This window comes from Serinus canaria, chromosome 2 (genome assembly GCF_022539315.1).
Source record: "Serinus canaria isolate serCan28SL12 chromosome 2, serCan2020, whole genome shotgun sequence".
Classification (NCBI taxonomy): domain Eukaryota; kingdom Metazoa; phylum Chordata; class Aves; order Passeriformes; family Fringillidae; genus Serinus; species Serinus canaria.
In genome coordinates, this window is record NC_066315.1 from 61,872,970 (window position 1) to 61,894,791 (window position 21,822).

Sequence of the window (21,822 nt, forward strand, 5' to 3'; positions counted from 1 at the left end):
GGCTGAATTTTCTCTTATTTCCAGAGAATCAACCACTGCAGCACAGCCAGCAGGGGAGCAGGGCTTGCACTCAGCTGTGCTGCAAGTCAGTATTTAATCTTCCCACTGCTGCAAAGGGGAAATTGCTCTCTATGGATCCTTGTAGGGCTAAACCTCACCAGTTTATTCCATTTCTATTCCCACCCTTGCTAGAGGTCTGATAAGAGAAATGGACACCATCTGGCAGCTTCCATGGCCCCATCCCTTCTTGCCCCTCTCTTCCCAGATTTTGGGAGTTGGCACTTGCTCAGTCAGAAGCCATGAGTGCCCCATTATCCAGTCAGCAAGCCCACACACAGGCATGATTCAATTTCTTCTGCAGCCCTTCCAAGACTCTTGTTCTCCCTGCAGAGCCCCCAGACTTGGCCCAGCTGTGGCAGAGTGCATGACCATGGTAAATCCAAACCTCTGAGAAAAAGGGCATCCTGCTTTCTGGAGCAGGAGTATGGCTCTGCAGTGGCTCAGCTTCACCCATCCTTGAGGCCACACAAGGAAGATCTTTGGGGGAAGTGGAGAACAGGAAGGGACAAGGACAAACACAGCTTCCCATTATTGCTCAAGGATGTTCAAGTCAGGTACCTCCAAGACTTGTGCAGCAGAGCCCCTTCTGCAGGGTCAAATCAAAAAGAGATGCCCACGTGAAGCCCCAGAACAGGCTTGAAAAACTCCCCCAAAGGTATTGGATAAGATTAAGACAGATTAGCTGTCTAAAATGCCAGCTCAGGGCTCTGCCCACCCCAGTGCTGGATCTATCAGGCAAAAGGCATGATCTCATATGACATCCCATGACAGCAGGGCAGAAGGGACCACACACGTTCCACCTCTGTGGGGAGCTGGACCTCTCTTGTGCCCTGTGCTGCCAACACCAACACCAGCTCAGCAACACATGCAGGTCTCCTTGGGGTCATTCATGCTGTGATGTCCATCCATGTGCCAGTCCCTGAGCTGCCACTTTGAGAACTCCAGCTTCCAGACCCTCAACACCCACCTCTAACATCACTTCTGATTTCTCCAGGAGCGTAAAGTCTGACAGTGTGACCACATCAACTATTTCCCAGCAGAGACTGGGCAACATTAAAGGCAAAACAGCTAAATCACTCCATGAAATCAGCTGGCAAGAATCCTACATTTTTTTTTTTGCCTTTGAGTCAGACAATTGTTGTAACCTGCTGTTTGCTTCCCAGCCCATGTTTTGCCTGTTCACCCACGTGATCCCTCATTTGCAAGTTGTTTCCCTGCCATGACACAGGCAGGAGATTCAGAGCAAGGAGCACAGCCAGCAACTGATGCCTCTCCAGAACTTTTATGGCAGCTCCGTTGCTTCCCAGTAGCACAACTGCACTAACATTCCAATGGTGGCTATGATGGACAAAGAAAACTTCAGAAGTGCAAGACAAATCCCTCTGACACTCATCACTGTTTCCCTCTCATTCTCCTTCTCCTCTGCACAAAGTCAGTGGTGAGCAGTCGCTGTTCCTGCTCCTCTTTCACACATCCCCTTCCCTGTGCTCCTCAGGGATGCAAACAAGTGGTGAGCTGGGTTTTACCTCAGGACATTTGACACTCAATGTTACTGCTTAGCTCAGAGATGCACTGAATGGATTTACTGTGGGTACCACAACAACAAAATCCTACATCCAAGGGAGTATTTGGTTTTTGTTTTTCCTCTCTTTCCCACCTTGGACTTGCACATCTTTCCCCCCACTGTTTTTTCAAAGATGTAAGTGAAACACAAATGATGCAGCATGAAACAGTGCAAATGGTTTCTAGTTAAATCCTGTTTAAAAATAAATGGCATCTTTGCTTTTAGTACATTAGCATCCATTTTTTAAAACAAATCTTGGGGAGGAAGCTATTATACTTTGCTTGATGCAGTCCATAGAGTATAAAGCAGTCTCTTCTTCCTCTATCCTGCCAGGCCACAGGAATGCTGCAGCCCAGCAGCAATCCCAGCAGGCCCACATCAATGCCAGCTTTACAGGAAGCTTTGGATGTGCAAAATCCCCTAACAAGAGGCAGAGGGCACATCTTCAGCCAAAATCACTGCCATTTCAAAGAATGAGCCAGGGCTAAGGGGGACAAGGATGATGGTGACACATGATTGGCAAAGAACAAAATAACTTCATCTTCCCCCAGAAAATGCCTCCATCCTCCCCCAGCAAAGCAATGTCCTACATAACTCGAGTGCCTTATCACCCCTGGACTTCTCCAGGCCTCAGAAAGCCAGGTATTTTAGTTTCCCATGCACTGGAGCATAACCACATTTGGGAAGAAACTGGTCACTTCAGGTGTCCCAAGATCACCACATGCATATAAATACGTGGTTAGATAATGGCAATTATATAAAATTATATGATAGCATAATGATAACTTATAAGTAATGGGGCTTATAATAACACCTCCCCTGCCCAGGTCATAAGCAATCCTGCTTGTCACTGGTGCTTATCCTTCCAGCGTGGCCTCAGTTTAATGACAGCTGCAGACGTGGACTGACACCAAACCCAGGGTCTGAGAGGGACTCGCCTTCCCAGAGGAGTGGAAGCAGGATTACTGAGTACCTTGCTGCTCCTGTACAGACCAGCCTGGGGGAGAAGAGGTGAGCTGCAGACATACCTCCCTGCCAGGGTGTGTGGAGCACATGCTTTCCTTCACCATCACAGCCTGTGCCAGCGAAGCCCTTCTCTGTAGATACTTACAGCTGTAACAGCCCTATCCCAGCCTGCATGGGTTCCAGGGTCTGCTGGAGTCACTCGGGAGCAAAGGTGCTCACTTAGAAAAGCCACAGGTCTAGTTAAAATCAAGTCTCTCCTTGATTTTAACAAGAAGGCTGGGTCTCACCACACCTCAGTAACACTCAAAATACATGGATCAGGAGACACAAGGTGCTTAGGAAAAGAAGGGGGCACCACCCTCCATTGCCTTGGGTGGTGTCAGCAACAGATGAGGCTGCTGGAGGGAAGCAGGCATGCAATCCCACCAGTCTCCATGCCCACTGCCATCCAGGGTTTGTCTCCTGCAGAGCTGTCATCCCACAAAAGTTTATACACAGGCACAAACTTGGCACAGAACACATTGGCAGCAATGGGACACACATGCACACATAACACTAAGCACAACCACAAGCCCAGGCCTGGCACCATCAAAACACAAGCCACAGCTGGCAAGAGTGACCAAAATCCTTAGAGGGATTATGAACCACCAGAAGCTTAGAATTAGGGGCTTGCTTTTAATTAACAAAGAAGTACATGCTTGATTTTTGCTAAGTTACCCCCTGTTGTTTTCATAGATGCTCTTTTCTTTGAATGCTTTTATTGATCCCATATGCTCAACACTGGCAGCTGAACCAAGTCATCTTACAAAAATTAACAAAAATAATGTAGTCTTATATTTTACTCCCATTATTTTACTCCCTCCAACACGGGCATTTGCCTTTCCCTACTTTGAAAGGGTTTTTGTGTCTCTGCAGTCAGTTTTATATTCACCTCCATAGGGATTTGGAGGGGCTGAGAGGGAGGGTCTTGCCACACCAGGAGCTAGCTGCCAGGAAGCAAATGTGAGCAGAGCCCTGGAAAGCAGGAGAGACACTGGGGCAGCAGTGGTCAGGTATCCCCTGGATCCCCAAACCTGCCTCTCCTCTTCCAGACTCTTGGGGAACACCTTTCATATGCCCAGGTCCCATGCTGGGATTCAGGACATTAGACAAAAAATCTTCCACAACCATGCCCATTCCCCTTGTGTTTCCTCTATAAACAGGTCTCACCTTAAGCACACAGAGTTTTATTGGCTCATCTAAAATGGGATTAGGGCACTGTTGAAAGAAGTTAACTCTTATGTGGAGAAGAGAGGTGAAAGGACCAAATTCATGACAAAACTCTCCCTTCATCTCACCATGGTAGGACCCTGTCCGAGCTCCCTACAAGTGACGAAGAGGTCCGAGCCAAGCTCTGTGCAGCAGCACAGCCCTGTAAGGAGACACATTTACCTCCTCTCACAGTGCTCAGGCAGAGAGATCCTCTGGAGCGGTTGTACAGGGCACCAATTCAAATAAATTCATAACAGCATGAACAGCTGTGCCACTTGTCTGGAGGGAGCAGGCAGAAAGACAACCCACAAGCATCACAGTCTATATGAGGGATGTAACATTATGGGAAATCACTCATCTTCATAAACAGAATTAGTAAGAGGGTCATAGTTACAGGCTGAACTTTAACCAGGACACCTTTGGCTAACTGGTGAGGTGTCTTTTCCTCCAAAAGCTATCTGCAATACAGACTGAAGCCTTTGATTAAACTCTATCACCATACCAAATGTTATAGGTTTGGTGGAAGGGAGAAGAGGAAAGTTTCCTTACAGCCACTCTATCTACCAGATTTCTCCTGTGGCCAAGAGCCCTAGACCACCCATAGGGGTGATGTGAAGGCAACATAGCTCAGAGGTGGTAGAAATGAGTATAAAACCCAGCCAGCCCACCACCACCACAAGCACCCTTCTGGTTTCTGAGCCACCACAGATTTATCAGGCCCAGCTGCACTTTCTCACCCAGCCAAGAGGGACTCAGGTCTGGCTGCAGCCCAGAACATCCCTGTTACCACTTTGAAACCACTGCCCCTGAGGAGCCACAAAGTGCTCCCTACTGAACCTCATGATGACACAGGCTGGAGGCCTCAGGGCATGTCACATTTTAGTTGTTTGTAGTCATAGCCTGAGCAAAGCTAGAAGTCTCCTCTCCATTCTGATTGTGTTTTTAAAATGACACTGCCTCACTTGGTACCACTGGCACCACAACACTGCTCACTCCAGCTGACTTTGGTAGCAGACATGCCACAAGGCTTCTCCAGCTGAAAGATCATCAGGAGCATTGTCCCTTCCAGGCAACGTATAGGTCAGAAAAACTGAACACAGAGTAGCAGAAAACAGATTAATTCCCCTCTCCTGGAAATGCTGAGAGCAGAACAATAGAGCTTAGTCAAGCTTCAGTATCCCAGGGAGTCAGACACGAATCCATTGATCTTTCCCATGGCATATCTCACTGTATGCTCTGACTGGGAATCCCAGGGAGACCAGGAAGAAAAACCTCCAAATGGGAGCAGGTAAAGTTAAAAAAAAACCCTCAAAGCTTTCTGAAGAGACATTCTGCTGAGCAAGGCTCAAGGTCCTGAAGTACCTCCTCAGCTATCCAGAGCTCTGCTTCTGGGCACTTCCACAGGGCACTCCCTGGAATCCTCTTCCTAGGGTGTGACCCACAGGCCCCCATCCCACAAAATGGTTAGGGTTGAAAGGGTCCTTGAGATCATCTAGTTCCAACCCCTCGCCACAGGCAGGGACAACTTTTAGCAGACCAAGTTGCTCAAAGTCTTATCCAGCCCAGTCTTGAACACTGCCAAGAACAGAGCATCACAACTTCTCTGGGCAACCCAACCAAGCAATAGGATGTTCAGACACACTCACTGGGTCAATCCAACAGCTGCCAGAGGAGCTTTCCCACTAGCTGGGGTGCCTAGGATGAGCAGGAGCTGCTAGAAGCAGAAGCAGCAGTCTCCCAGTCTCTGGGAACCACACACACTAGCACAGGCATCTACACCCATCGGGGCTTAAATACAAATTTTTTAGCCAAGAGACAGGAAAGCACAATTACCTAGTAATTGGCCAGTCCTCCAGGTCTCTCAAAGTCTGAGTTCTTGACACTGGCATAGATCTCAAAAAGGTGAGACTGTGAAATTACCAACTGTGCTTGATAACAGATTATACTAAGAAAGGGTCAGCATCAGGAAGGATCTTTCATTTCTTCCCTTCATGACACTACTAAGGAAAAAGACATGGGTTGCTCTTGCTCAGAGCCTTCACCCTTTTGCAGACACTTTTTATAACCCTATTTGGAGAAATCAGATATTCTGCCATTTTCCCCTTTTGGATAAAACACAAACACATCTTCAAGCGGCTATAGACACAGAACTTGCTTAAGAGTTCTGACACAGATATTCCTGCATCCTGCTGAATTTTAAACCACACCTATTGTTGGGTGTACTGCTCTCTAGCTCAGCTAGAGCTCAGATTAGGGAAAGGAATGACAAAAAAAAGGATTTAGATTTTTTTATATTGACTATCACAGTGCTATCATCCTACTGCAAAAGCGCCTTACCTTGTTGGAGAGTTCTCATGGGCAGCTCCTCACAGCACTGACTCCATCTTCACAGCACAGCCAGCACTCTCCTCATCCACCTGACCCACTCTTTTATATCACTTATCCTTATTGGCCACAGCTGTGTCCTGTTAAGGGCAGGCCTGTTCCTAATCTTTGCTAATTAGCACAGCTGCAATCACTCAGGGGCGAGATTACCTTCTGCACTACCTTTATTTTCTTACATTCTATCCCCCCACATCACAGTACAGATTTGAAGCCTTGAGTTTGCCCACTGTACACCTGTGAGGCTCAGCATGGCAGTGGCTGCAGACATGGCTCACTACAGAGGTGTTAACAAGGGTTCTCTGGGCAGACAAGCTCAGCACGAGACGTCCCATGCAAGAAGTAACCCATGGCTCTAAGTGGAAAGTGTTTCCTCTGAGAAACATATAATTTTGTGGGTAGTATGGGATGTTGGTTTAGTTTTATTTTTGTGGTAGATTGCTTTGGGGTTTTGGATTTTTTTGGTGTTTTTTATGCATGGAAAGCTCTGTAGAAAGACAAGTCTTTTCGTTCTAATTTTCTGTGATTTCTGGTTTCCAAAAACTAAGAAGTTTTCAGACCAGAAAAGTTGTAGAATTTGAAAGAGAAAGAGCTGCCAGGTAGGTACCAGGATCAAAGGACATTGGGAAAGGTATTTGCAAGGGCAATCCTTCCAAGAGGCAGACCGTTGCTGCTTATAGAGGAGGAAGGATTCCCAGGAGTCACGGGCCCCACAGGAAAATGTGACAGAATGATGATGGGGTGGGTGGCACCACCCACAGGGTCACCCCAGAGCAAAAATGGGAGACCAGGAAGGATGTTTTAAGAGGGTGATGTGGGTTGTGTTTGTCAAAATGGAAGGATGGATCATACTGTGGGTAGTGTAGAAGTGGGTGTGGGTAAATGGATAGATGTGCACACACAGAGGTTAAGAAGGTAAATGACATCTTATGTAATCTCAAAAAACATGTAGAGTTTAAAACTGAGGGATGTGGTTACAAATAACTCTGAAATAAAAAGCTATTGAAAAAAACTAGTTTTCATGACAAGTGCAGGAGCTGGGAGGGGAAATTGCACCTTGAAGCTGGAATCAAATCAAAATTGAATCCATTGAGTTTGTTTTTATTTTCCTGGCCAGAAGATGTTTGGGTTGCTTAGACTAGTCTGATTTGGAATTTTAAATATTGGAAATTCAGAAATGTGTATCTTTTTTCTTGGAAAAGATTTGTTGGTCTTTTCTTCAAAGTTGCCAGGTGAGGAGCTGGCAGCTCACTCGTCTACCAGGTGGGAAGCCGGGCAGTTTGCCCACCACTGGCAGCTGGTAGGCTGGCAGGGTACCAGGCACACTGGCTGCCAGCAGCTGGTGTCCATCACAAGTCTGACAGAATGGACACATTCCCATCAGAAAGCTGGTTCCTCAGCAATCACCAAGATCCTCTGAAGGAAAAGTGCTGTGCTGAAAACCTTCAGTCTGCTGCCAAGTCATCACCTTTGTTAATGTGTGGACTGGTAAGTTGCTCCTGCTTTGTAGCACAAGACCAAAGCCTTGAACACACACACACATTTGGGGAAAAAAAAAATTAAAAAATTTCGCTGTGTTTAAATGGAATGTCATCTGTGCTGAATTTATTCTAAGCAAACTAGTGGGGTAAAAAAATGTACATTCATCACCAAAATTTGAGATGTAAGTGACAATGGTGATATTCTTCTCAACCTTCATGCTGAAAACATATTCTCTGAGGCAAAACTATCAAGACCTTTCAGACAGTGTATTGAGGTGAAAAGCCCCATGGATGATACATGGGGTTTTCAAGGATGTGTCAGCCAGTTGGAAAATCCTACCTTCAGATGCTGAGTAATTGTAGCTAAGCTAGAAATATTTAACAGTAAACATTGCCTTTGTGGGTGATGCTCAGAACCACAGCTGTGAATGTGTCTTGTAAGCACTGCAGGATGTGGGAGTGTGAGGAAACCTATGAGGAGCATGGATGTCTGAAAGTGCACGGCAGGATGCAGCCTTCCACCAGGTCCTTTGGAAACTCGGAGCAGGAGACCCCGTTCTGCTGCAGGGACCGGCAGGACTGAGGGAGCAAGTGAAGAGAAAGGGGGCTCTGAAGCAGCAGACTTTGCTTTGTTCAGCCTGCCACAGATCCCACATCCACTTCCTGGGGTAGCCCCAGCTCCTGGTAGCTCCCAAGTCAGAGTCTCCACCAGACTTTTCAGGGGAGCAGATCTTTAGTAATCCTGCATCCCACCTATGCAGAGCAAACACCACTGCTGTCTGCACGCCACTGCAGCAGCTCCCAGGGCTAATTCAGAGACTGCCCCACTCTCTTTAAAAGGATTTTAATGTCGATTAGTCTTGAGAAAGTAAATAACAGTCCAGACTCTTGATTCAAGCTTTTTCACCTTCTTTTATCCTCAAAATTTCCATTAAGCATCTCTGATGTATTGAAATTATTTCCATAAATTTTCTATGTTATCTTTTTAAAGGCAGTTGAAGATTACAACAAAATGAGATAATGTCTTTACACTGATTTTTTTAATGTTGCACATATTGCATTTTATAACATCAGAAGAAAAAAAAAACCAAAGTAAACCTTAAAGACAGAAAATAAATATAATTTTTATGAATATATGCAGAGAGAGTGCAAAAAATTGCATCTGTAAAACATTTAAATGCTGAATCATACCACAAAAAAAAAATTTTACAAAAGCACTTATTTCTTTATACGGCAGCTTTCTTCTTATAAACACAAAAATATTTTAACAAATCTTACAAAGATCAAACCCTTTCGCCCTTCACCAGAAGAAAAGTGGTGAAGAAAGTGTGCTACCCAGAGGAAAAGAAAAAACCCAAAAAACCTGATAAACAGAATGTAAAATCTGCGAGGGGCAGGACAGGGGTCTGTGGCCACTGCTGGTTCACACCATGCACACAAACACACCTGGTGTCACACTTTGACACCTCCATGTACACACATTTAAAACACAGGCTTTTTTCAGAATTAAGCAATGCTGAGGCAGACACAAGAGCTCTCACACAGCAACTCTTGGTGATGGCATCCTGTGACACCAATACCAGCATATGGAATAGTTCTGCTTCTCTTCATCACTAGGGAAAAGTCAATGATCAGACCAGCTGAGCTCCAAATAGCTCATGTGAACTGAAGCTTCTGTGAAACTGGACCAGGCCAGCAGTGAGAGACTTGGAAAATGAACACATTTTCTCTGGGTTCTGGGGTGTTTTGGAAGTGGGCAGGTAGCTATGGAAAAGGGCAAGCTTGAGACAGGGCCCCTGATGAAGATCTGGGATACACTCAAACAAGGTGATACAGCCCAGGATAACACATGCCATAGAGCTGGTGACACTGGAAGCCTCACCTGGCCAAGTCCCTTGTGCACGACATCCACCACATCCTGCATGGGCCCCAGGAAGCCAAAAAGCTCAGGCACCTTGTTGAAATTTAAGCAACTCACTGCACACATGCTGCAGCATCACACATTCAATCTGTCTGGGATCTCCTGGCATGTCACCACCAGAAGCTGCAGCTTCTGTCTGGACATCCAGAAGGCATAAGCAAATTACTGACATCCTTAATTTTCATCCAAGAAAAGATAAGGTTTCTTGGGAAGAAGGGAGAAGAATAAGGTTGTGTCCTCAAAAGAGCTGGTGGACCTTGTCAATCAGTATAGTCTTTTATAGCTCAGATTGTGATGGTCAATAAAATTCATTGCTAGGAAATTTACCTTTCCTAACAATAGAGATTTACTTGATTCAAAGAACTAACTTGAGGGATCATAAAAAAACCTCTGTATAACTACAAAATAGTAGGAAACATTTACTGTGGACTGAACCATATCACACAAATTTACTTAGCAGGTGCACCATGACCTCTACGGGAAGCAGAAGAGAAAAGTCTTCCAGTAGGAGTGCAATTAAAATAAATATTATATGATAAAGGCAATGATACTTCATCCTTAGTATTTTATAATTACTAATTATAAATTATATTTGCATTGGATACATTATAATAATAAATTATAAGACCACATTGGTTATGAGAAACTTGAGTGTCATGACACAAGACAGACCTTTGGGCTTCCTGTTCAGCAACATCATTCAGCTCTCACTTCATTACTTTGCTAACTAGAGTACAAATTAAAATGAGACTGAAGTTCTCCAGAGCCTTAGCAGTTAAGTTAACCTTCCAGAAGGCTTCAGAAGAACCAACTCTTGCTGTTCCAGGAAAGGTAAATTTTCACATCTTTATTTCGAGCCATGTAAATTATGATCTCATCCTACACACTCATGTGTGAGAGATGTCTGACAACTGTTTTACAACTAGCACACTGTTCAACTGCCTCAGCCTATTTATAAGATTATCTTCCTGGGTAAGTATACCCTAGAAAGCCTCCAGAGAGTTTGAATCCTTAAATTATGAATCTATACAAGAGAAGTATTTTTGATTGATACAATAAAAATATGTCTACAGGATGTAGGGGGTTTGGGTTTTTTCCCCCAGAACATTTCCAAAGAAGTCTGCTTAACAATAGAAGTATCTCTTTTGTGAAGCTCAAAAGCTGCTTGACTCCCTTATCTATGAGTTCTAACAAAGCAGCCATTATTTAGGTGTTACATGAGAACTTCTTAACTCTCAATAAGTTTTTCTAAACAAGCCAAGTCTGGAATTTCTAACTTTGGTCAGGTAATTCAGCATCAAATATCTTTTTAAAACCTGGGAGAAAATGGCTGGAAGATTTTTATCCTCATACAAAGAAATCTACTAGGTTTGCTCTAAGACTCTTTGGCCTGAAATACAGGAAGGAAAATAAGATCATAAAAGGAATTATGAGAAAGAATGACTGGGAGAAGGAGATTACAGTGCAAAACAGATTTCAAATTTTTAAAGCAGCAGACACAACCACCCATTGTGGTACCAAAAAATGGAGTGGCCAAAAGTTGTGGAAATGCAGTTGTACCTGCCCACTTGTACTTATTTCCTCATGCAAATATAGAGGCAATATCCAGTTTCTCTTAGTTCATTCAAGTAAACTTTCGGCACATTTTAAACATATCTTTGGACTTCATGCTGTGTTACTGGACAGACAACAAGACGTAGCATTTGGCATTATTAAAGCACTGAGAAACATTCATTATTGTTACCCCTTGTGCCCTTCTTTGGGGTGAGCAACCCCATGCACCAAAAATAAACCATCACTTACTGAAGGGCAGCACTGAGCACCCACTATAGCTCTGAAATAAATACTGCAGAGATGCACTTATGCTGTAGCATGACAAGTATCTTCTTTTTATTAAGAGATGGATTTGGGAGCAAGTATCATCATGCTCATTTTAACACAAGGACATGGAATTCTGAATGGGATCTTCAGCTGTATTTGACACAGATCCAGTGACTGATGGGAAATGATGTGGTATGTGTCCATGGAGATTTGTGGCCAGATGCAGTACAAATCCAGATTTCCAGCACTGGTCTCTTAAGTTTAGGAACTGACCTTTAAATACCTAGAGACATTTGTCATAAGGTCTGAATGCTCCTGGTTCAGAAGGAATGGAGTACTTTCCACTTCTGTTCTCCAAGAGACATCTGTGAATGCTCTCAATGTAACATTAAAGGCCCAAAACCCCCAAGGTGTCTCTCAGTGGTTAAAGGTCCAAGAACAAACCGGTGATGAGTCCAGGGTGGGCAATTGTTCCTGTGTAGTACCCGCACTGCCACAGCCCTGGGCTCTTCCCTGGCTGCTGCCCCCACACCAGCCACCTGCCACAAGGGCAAGAAGAGAGATGGGAGGAGCAGTGAAGCCTGGTAGCTGGTGATGTGCACCAACTACATCACACAGAGGGAGCTCAGGAGAGTGGATTTACAGATACCTTGATTAAGAAGAGTCAGATGTAGTCAGAGTCCTGTCTTTTTTCGTTCTCCCTAAATATTACTAGTACTGTTTGTCATGCTTTCAATAAATCTTTTATAAAGTGACTTTAATGTTTCTTACAAAATTAAAAAACAAACCAAAGCAACACAAAAGCAAAAGCCAACACTGTAAAAAGATTCCTGCTAAAATGTTTCCCTGGAAACTCTGTGAGCATAGCCAGTTGGTGCAAAATAGCTGCCTTCTGGAAAACAAAGCATCAGGGCTTTCCTGCTCCTAGCACTCCAGCACAGGTAATGCTTGACTTGGCCAGGCCAGGGTCTACTTAATGCACATGCTCAAGTATTCCCATGCAATTTGAAAAGCCAGGATACATGGAGCACTGGACACGGCCTTTTTAAAAAAATCATTGTTGCAAAGCTTTCATTTTAAGCTCTGAAGGTGTCTAGAGCGTCTTTCTTGGTCCATTTGTAGCATCTACACAGCCAAAGGAAGTGGCACCTATAGCTCGTGTTCTCCTTATCCAGTTTTTGTGTAAAGACCTCCAGCAAAAGCCTGGGCTACCAATCTACATCTAGATTTCTTAGATGTCTGGACTGGCACTGAGACTGCCAGGCTGTGTTAGCTCCTGCATGATTAATTTATACCAGTTTTGGTATGCCCACCAGGCACTGGTGCAAGACAGCTGCCTTCAGCTGCCTTTCTTTAGCAGAGGGAGAACCTGACAGTTTCATTAACACAACAGTATTAATGAAAAAAAGATCCTCCACCCTCATTCCAATAGGCATTTTAGCAAAAACAGGCCAGCAGAAGGAGGGAGAGGACAAGGAAAGAAACCAGACTAGCAAAGGATGCATCAGTCATGGGCAAGATCACAAAACATGAAAAACGCTCAAATTTTGACATGCAAAGGATCTTGGTACATTGCAATGCTGGTTACGGTTAAAGAGACTGTACAGCTCCTACATATTTGTCCTTGAGGCTTTGTTAAAGTAAGACTTGCAACTTCAAGTTCATAAATAAAATGGAAAATGACAGTAGTGCCATAAAAACATAGGTAGAAAAATAGTGCAAAGCCAAGGGCTGGACACTTTAATCTGTCACAAGTACCCCAAAGCACTACCATTAGTGCTCTTCAAGAAAACACATACAGAAAACATTCTTTATTTATTATAAATGGCAGTTGCCTGCATTGCACTCTGTATTTAGAATGTACTGTCTACCGTTCTGCTTCCCTTCAAAGCTGAGGATGAAGAATAAATACAGCCTTTCACACTGGCGAGCACTGCCTGCCCTCCAGCCACGACTGGTAGCAAAGTGAGACAGTATTTATAAAAGAAATCAATTAAAAAGTAAAACAGACAGTATCGTTTAAGGCCTCTGTCCTTGCTAGTCTGCTCAACAGACTACACTTTCTCAAAAGAAAAAAACTGCCACTTTTGTTACAGTAACCAGAGAGCGAAGTTAAACAGAAAAAAAGGTCACATTTACAGCTGCCAAGAAGGCGAAGTTCCTGAGGCTCGGCCAAGCAGCACACACAGCCAGCACTCACAGCACCCTCGCAGGACTCCCGGCTGACCCGCGCTCCCAGAGGGGCAGCCGGGCAGAGTGCGAGCCCGATACCGCTCTGGGGCTGAGCATCTCTTCAAACCCTGCAGCCCTTGTGGAAAGGGGTTTGGAATTACAACCAATTATACAGTGCAAACTTGAATCTGTTCCCACAGATATAGAATACACAGACGGGAGTTCAGAACAAAAGCGCCACTGGCCCCGGTTGTGAGGAGCACCATCCATTAAGGAAATAAACTCCAGGGAGTAGAGTCTGATCTCAGCTACTCCTGACTAAAGAGCTGCAGTAATTCCAGCTCTTCAGTGAGCTTTCAGCGAACTTATACAGGTGTAAATGATAACAGGGTTTGAATTGGTTTGGTGTTGAGGCACCAAATTAAAACGAAGCACTTATTAAATGACCGCCTTCCAGATTTAGAGTAACTAAAAAATATCAGTAACAGAGTTTGTTACCCTTGAGCAGGACGAAAGAAATACCCACCAATGGACGGAGGTCACATTTACACAGCATTTCTCAAGTATTCACTTCAGCAGGTCCATAAGGTTTTGAAGGAGGGCTTGGCTTAGCCTGGTTTCAGTAACTTTTTAACAGGGTTCTTGCTGCCACCCCATGTAAACTGCTGTAAAAAAATATACTGTCTGCCCGTATGTACTTGGTATATCTGCACCCATGCTGCCACTCTGCACACACACCCAACCAGGATCCCAATGCTCTGCACAAAATGGAAACTGTATCACAGTCTTTCTTACAATATTCCCTTCACTGTGAGTTTTCTGCACCCATGGTACTGACAAAAGGCATGCCCAATGGTAGGGAAATATGCATATTCCTAGTATTTCATGGTAGATATGTCATGTTTCATGTGAAAAAAAATGGCAGCTTTCTCAAGGTCCAGTCTCTCAAAAGAGAGCCCTATCTTAGAAAGAGTTTTGTTGGTTTCTTTACTTCTGTAGTTGAGATCAATGGCAAAAATAAAATAGATTTCAATGCTGAAAGAAATGCCATGGCAGCCAATTGACAAGAAACTACCAAACATATGCTGAAAGAAATGCCATGGCAGCAAATTGACAAGAAACTACCAAACATATTTGCTTAATGGTTTGTTACATTTAACTGGACACAAGCTATTAGACAGAAGAACCTAATCAGGCTTTTCCCTCTCCCTCTTTCACAAAAGACCCAAAACTTTCTGAGAAATCTGAATGACACCAAGAACCAACAGCAAGCACGACAGTAATGACTGAATCTGCAAAGACAGAGTAATGCAGCAGGATCAAGTCATGTGCAGCTGATGGAAAATGGGAATGTTCTATCAGTCTTGAATGGCATATCATATTTAGGGTATGAAGGACTGAATGGTGTCCTGTTTTCCTCTTCTGGAAGCAAAAACCTACACTGTATGTACTGCACAATAATCTGGACTTGTTAGTTATAGAGTAGCCTGTGAAGAATAGGCACTTATCCCAAGAACTGGCAAAAAAAAAAGGGGGCATTATTTGGTAGGTATGGCACCAAAACAGAACCACTGTGCTTCCTCACATACATATGCTGTACAGATGGAGACTCAAAGAGACACAGAGTTTTAGGTTGTCGGCAGGCTGGGTTTTTTCTTTTTGCTCCGGCAAGATTTGCAAATGCAACAGATGATGCATGGAGATGCCACAAGCAGCAAGGGGGAGGTCACCAACGCTATGATACCTAGTCCAACGAGGATCCCCACAACCTGGAAGACAGGGTGGTGAAAAAGACATATTTAGATAGCAAGGAAAATAAAATATGCATGTGCATGCATAAACATAGCATAGGTCACCAAAAAAAGATGAAAATATGAAAATAATCATCTTGTTTCTTCTCTGAAGGCTAAAATCTCTTTGCTTCATGCATGCATGAGAGCTCTGCCCAGCTGGCTAGGAACACACCTGTGTTCTGTTCCACATCACTGAAGCCCGTGAGTGGCCCAGCTTGTTTCTGCAAGGGCCTCTGTCGTAATGCCGTAAGAAAATATCATTCTGAAAAACAAAAGGAGAAGCTGTAAGAGCAGGTTACAGAACTGCAGGGAGAAGTTCAAGGCCAGAGTGGAAACACAACCTTTCTGGCACTGCTTTGAAATTGCCAGCTGCCAGCAGACAAGTTCACCTGTCTTCCAAATAATCACCTAGAGTAACTTCTTGCAGCTTCAGAAATTAGCATATGTTTGGCACCTGAGCTATCATACAGCATCTTTCCTCCTCCACTTTTAAAAAGTATAAGCACATGAGTTTCACCTAATTGCACAAGTACCTAGTCTATAATTTGGTGATGATAAAGGGAACTGAAAACAACAGGCATTTCTGAAACCTAGCAATGTGAGGGATCAACTTCCTGAAGTATTTTAACTTCTGTTCTCCTGCTGTACCTACTTCACAGTAATTCTCTTCTAAGACTTAACAGGAAAATATAAAATGTACAAAAATCCTGTTTAATTTCTCTTTTACCAATAATACTTATTAAACTACTCATTCTTTTCTTCAGAACTTGACTCATGCCCTGCATTACCCTCCCTAAACCACTGTGCTGTAACCTGATGCTGCTTCCCCTTTCATTTTTCAGCTCCGCTCTCTGGCTTTGCAGGAACTACCTTCATCTATGCCTGGAGCTCCTGTAACCCCCACACATTCAGAGAAACTACATTTGAACCAAACAACTACAGTTGCTTTCTCTCTTTCTCCCTTTGAACTGACAAAAACTCAATAAGGGCACATCTGTGGAGTCTGCAAGAATGTGACACTCTTCTGGTTCAGCACAGTGTTAAGCAATCACCGTGTACTCCATGTACTCTGAGGCAAGCCCTAAGACTCATGTTGAAAAAGCACATTCACCCCCACAGAAAGGGGACATAACACTAAGGGAAACCTGTTTAGCGTGCTGAGTAAAGGATGAAGACTGAGGAAGTCTCATTGTTTGCTGGCTGCAGAGTACAAAAAGACAAGAAAAGCCACACAGTACATAACATTTTATTTCAAGTGCTGTTAGAGTCCTTTCCACGCTCCCACAGCTGTTACTGATGACTGTGCCAAAAGGGCAAGCTGCCATGTATACAAGTGCATTACTTCCAGGACTCTTCATGCTGCTAGGATAATTGAAGTCCACACAAGTTGAGACTGGTTTGCAACCTTTGAGAAGTAATTAGCAACATGCACTTCACAATCTGTGTTCATGACTGAACATTTTTATCCTCAAGCCTAATAGCCAATCATTCTCTTCAGCAAGCACGACACTAGAGATGGACTAGTAAAGGAGACCTAGTCCTCCCTAGCCACCATACCATGGAACAAACCCCTTCACCCAGTACCATACATTTTTTAGACAGGCTGTGTCTTTTGCTGTTGAAACAGGTGGAAGACATCTATCTCCCTCACTCTCAACAAAACTCTTTTTAGGAAGAGGGAATCCAAGCAAAGTATTGCTGGGACGAACCTCCAGAAACCAAAAGTGTTAGTCCCATTTCCCTCAAAGAACGAACGTGGGACCCACAGACATGGCCAAAACCCTTTATGGAAGAAATAAAAAACTATATTGATATAAATAAAAAGACTGAGTGAAAGAAGAGAAAGCAGCTGAGTCAGAAGCTGAATTGAGCCAAGAAATTCGCTAGGACAGCAATGAACTAACAAAGAGGGCCTCAGACTAACCCTTATCCCCATTATTCTTTATCCTGGTGTTTTTTCTGCAGCACTTACATCCAAGTTCTGTAGACAATACCAGCAAAACGTGTGCTTGCAGTTCTTGCACATCATCTGAGCACAGCCCTCGTTTCGCTCGATATAAATTCGACAAACTGGGCACTGCTTAATTGATGCATCTGTCTCTGCTCCAATAAGGAATCTAGAAGAGTAAGGAAACATTAAAGTGAGATGTGAACATAACTGTTGGTATGCAGGTCCACGGCCTGATTTGTATTGTGCTCATTTTGCAGAGCATCTAATGTTGTTGTCCTAGGTGTCCTCAGTGTGTGAAGCCTCTTATATTCAGTACAATACATTGAAACCTACTCACTACTGGGCATAAGACTATTAATGTCACATAAAAAACCAACAGTATATAAAACCAACACTCACTACACCCACAATTAATCACCCATAGCATTAAAACTCAGCACTTTGTTAGAGAGACCTTACACAATTCATTTAACAGGACTGGATTATGCAACTCATAATCCTTGTCTGAATCCTCCTTGTCTGAATAAAATAGGCTTAAACTCCACCACAGCCAGAGATCACACCTAGAGAAGAAAAATCACAGCAAGAGCTTTTTGGCAACTCCTCTTCCATGGAGCATTTAGCAAGCAGAATGACCTAGGTTTTAAGTTTTTCATTTATTGAAAAAAGATGATAGAAAACTTTGAAAACATGACTCAACATAACCTGATTCTGAAAACAAAGACAGACAACCAAAGACATGACAATTTAAACACAAAAGCATCGCTTCTATAAATTAACGACTTTTACAACCTGATCTGCAGGTTGTTTGCAGTTAAGGAAAATGAGCATAAACAAGGCTTCTCACTCCAAGTGAAATTTACACTGTGCAGGAGTTTAAGTTTTTCTATTCAGAGATTCTGTAAATCTTAAGCTGGGGTGATTTCTTAATCATAGTATAAGCAAAATTTGGATCCTGCAATATTGGTATATTGGATTTTTTGTACGGGCACAGGTCATAATTTTAGTTCATGAACAAACTTTAGGCAGATTTAAAGTCCTGGAAGGCTTCACCTTTTAGAAGTGTCAGTTGCAACCCAAGTTTGACAAGTACACAGATAATATTAAGTATTAAAAAATAAAATGTAGCATTTAAAGTAATATTTAGACCGGAATTGTATTTAGGAAACACCAGGAGAGATGGAGAGTCTCCAAGCTGAAGCTGTGGACCTAGAAAGAAGCTGCTCCATGAACCGAATGTGAGGCCCTGTGATGAAAAGAACCAAAACATGGCATGACCATCATGGATTCCCATCTTACCCCTGCTCGGTTGGCACTGGAGTAGTTGGGTTTTCCTGGCACAGGTGCTGCCCGTGCCACGGCTCCTTGCAGGAGGAGCAGAAGGTCAGGTGGCAGGTGGGGCACTCCACTGGCACCGGCGCTCCCGACTCGCTCGGTGCGATGTGGCACACTGTTTGGCAGTCAGCTGTGGGGCACCACGTTCTCTGGGGGTCCAGGTGGACTTCTGAAATGCAACAGGGAGAGAAATAAAACTCTTTATGCAGTCCCCTTCTTGTTCCAGTGACGTGTGTCTAGGTATACAGCACCCAATTCTGCACAAGGGTGGGGAAGCCAAAGTGCTCCACACCCATGCCCGTGGGCATTTGGGGCCGCTCTTCTTTAGGCAGGTCTGCATTTGTCCTCTGCTAAGCAGTTGCACTGAAAGCATTGCAACAATAGAAATACACTACACAAAATGGGTTTCTTGCCTTTTATAGCATGGTTCAAAATAGGAACCTAGCTGCTGCTTGCAGAGAGGCACGTGTCTTTTGTAGCACTAGGCCACTCCATGTCTTTGACATGTGCAAGCCAGGCAGTAACTTCCATGTAAACAGCAGAAGGACTGTAATTACATTAATGTCAAGTCAATTTCCATGCCTTATTTACTCTCCTCTATCTACAAACTGCAGTTAATATTCACTGTATCACATCATTACTATTTGTCTGGGATCAGATTATTACAGGAGTCAAGATTCAGGGTGTAGACACTGAGTTACAGTCATCACCACAAGGCAGACAATGATAGATGTTAATCCTCTCTCTCACTTCCCAATCTTTATTCAAGGAATTTACGACAAAAACCCAGCTGAGACACATTCACTATTGGTCATTTGCTACTCAATTCCATGAGATGCAGCTGAACATTTACACCCTGCAGAGCCTCCCCAGAAAAGGGCTGTCATGCCTGCAGGAGCTACCTTGCCCCTCCTCCTTCCCTGGGAGCTCTCTGGTACGACCACTGAAAACAAATAGATGGAGAGGATGTCTCTGAAGTCAATGGAAATCCTGACTGTGAGATGGCAAAAAGGCATTACAAGGCACCTCCAGCAGATAAAATTACTTGTCCCACTTGAAACTAAAAGCTGCACAAGGCCCTCATATATATGTTCTCTGGCAAATTTTGCTGAAAGCACATATGGATGTTCATCTTCTCTGCTGGCTGCAGGACACACAGCTACACAGTGCTCTGACCTCAGGTAATTTCTGAATCTGTGTCAGAGAGCTCCAACAGTTGTAGAGAATTTCTATTTCCATGCAAAGGCTGTCACCTATAATTTAGGCAGTGACAGGAAAACACCAGTACTATCTACCTTCAGCCATTTCATGGATCTAGTTGCATTCTTTTCTCTTACTGTCTTGCACACACTTTCTTTGCCTCCCAAAACAAACCTTTTGCTTTCTACTGAATGAAAGCAAAAACAAATTAGTTCTCAGCTTCATTAGTAGGGAGAAGAGAGCCACAGCAAATCAAGTAACTTTTCATATTTGCATACTTTTAAAAGGTTATGTTCTGGCTGAGGAATTTTTACTTTGGGTGTCTCTTAAAAGAAACCCTGAATTGGGAAAGACTATGGCCTGGTACTTGCTATTGCATTTAATCCTTCACGCAATAGGTTCTGCATGTTTTCTGTTGAAATTTCAGCTTTGGAAACCTAAATTCCCCTATCCTGTGTTTGGGTGAAAGACAGAATGTCTGCTTCTGACATCACTGGGAGGAGGGGAGTTGGGTTGTAAACCTGTTTTTTACAAATTTATTGCAGCAAGATGTAATGCAAGAGATGAAAGTCCCTCCTCTCCCACTTCCTCCATCTTACAAAGAACCTACAGATGGTGTTTTGCAATCCACACTGTCTCACTGTTTGGTTTGCTATGGAGCACAAGTGAAACCAGAAAAAACTAAAAAGGCACAGCCAAAAAAGGGAAAGAGGCTATCATCCTGCTCTGGCACATTGCTCCATTCCTTGGTTAGGGCCATTTCTCTCCCAAGTTTTTCCCCTGCTACCCTGCAGCCAGTTCAGCCGCAGCTCCCTCAACTCTCAGGAGGAAAGCCTTCCCAAGCAGTGCCAGTTTTGGGCAGGGATCTGGCCAGTTTTCATAAAACTTGCAAGCAAGCAGGTGAGATGTAGGTGGCAGACAGGGGAAATGCAGCTCCCTGGAGAAAATTATTTCTAGCTCAGAAGAGGTACTCACTGAAAGGATAAGACTATGACTGTGTTTCACAGAAATCTCCATTTAAAACAGACTCCTTTTGAGTCAGGCATAAAATGGGGATTCTCTACATCTACCACTCAGCCCACTGACAAACATAATGCATGTGCCCTTACCATTTACCATTCCTCTATTTCTTTACTTCTGTTGACTACATCAACGCCATCCTAAACAGACATAGAGCAAATCCCGTTTTTCTAACAAATATGCTTCACAGAAACTCTGTGAGAAGTTACAGATATGTAAAAAAATCTTGTTTTTAAAAACACATTTGCATTCTAAGAACACCAAACCCACAAGAAAATAGCCTATTATCAGTGCATCTATTATTAAATTTAACAATTGTCTATAGATACACCATTCTATACCAATTCCTTCTCACTACGTTTCCACACAATATTATTGGCCCATTAAAAAAAGAAAGCAATGAAAATGAGAAGTAAGAACATTCTATTAACATAGCTAGCACAGACTGGGGATGAGGAAAATAGCTGTTGGATGTGTAAGTCCTTCTTGGAGTGTTCCAAATTTTCCTCAAAATTAATCTCACAATGGAAAATGTCTGGAAGGGCTCTACCAATCACTTGAAGATCAGGAAGGAGTCTCTGGACAGATTCTGGGTGAGAATTCACCCCCAGCAGATGCCACCAGTGAGGTCTATTGCTAGTTTCAGAAAAAGAGTGTCAGACCAGGGCAGGCAGGCTTTGCCAGGTAAGGCTCAGAACTGAGACTGGGGCAGAAGCTAATAAACCAAGTCCCACTGATGAGTGCAGAGAGGTCAGCCTTGGAGACAGCATTAAATCCAGGATAGGCAAAAGGTCTTGGCTAAGGCTGGGATTAGTGCTGCGTGTCCAGGTCAGAGCTTTAGCTAGCAGAAATCGTTGTTCCCAGACATTAGTAAGCTGGATTTATTGCTGGGGCCAAAAGGCAAG

The 21,822-nt window shown here is 43.6% G+C and overlaps 1 protein-coding gene across 3 annotated transcripts in view; it reads right to left on the reverse strand.

Annotated features, from left to right (window-relative positions):
- Positions 1 to 8,596: 8,596 nt before the first annotated feature.
- The window catches only part of RNF144B (ring finger protein 144B), a 54,600-nt gene continuing 41,374 nt past the window's right edge, over positions 8,597 to 21,822 (reverse strand). For all 3 annotated transcript variants that reach the window (XM_018918294.3, XM_009093899.4, XM_050970877.1), the window contains exons 5-8: positions 18,662 to 18,866; positions 17,384 to 17,528; positions 15,584 to 15,673; positions 8,597 to 15,387 (exon numbers count right to left, since the gene is read on the reverse strand). In XM_018918294.3, coding sequence (XP_018773839.1) covers positions 15,247 to 15,387; positions 15,584 to 15,673; positions 17,384 to 17,528; positions 18,662 to 18,866 — 581 coding nt within the window. In that variant the 3' untranslated portion in view covers positions 8,597 to 15,246. The remainder of the gene's footprint in view (positions 15,388 to 15,583; positions 15,674 to 17,383; positions 17,529 to 18,661; positions 18,867 to 21,822) is intronic.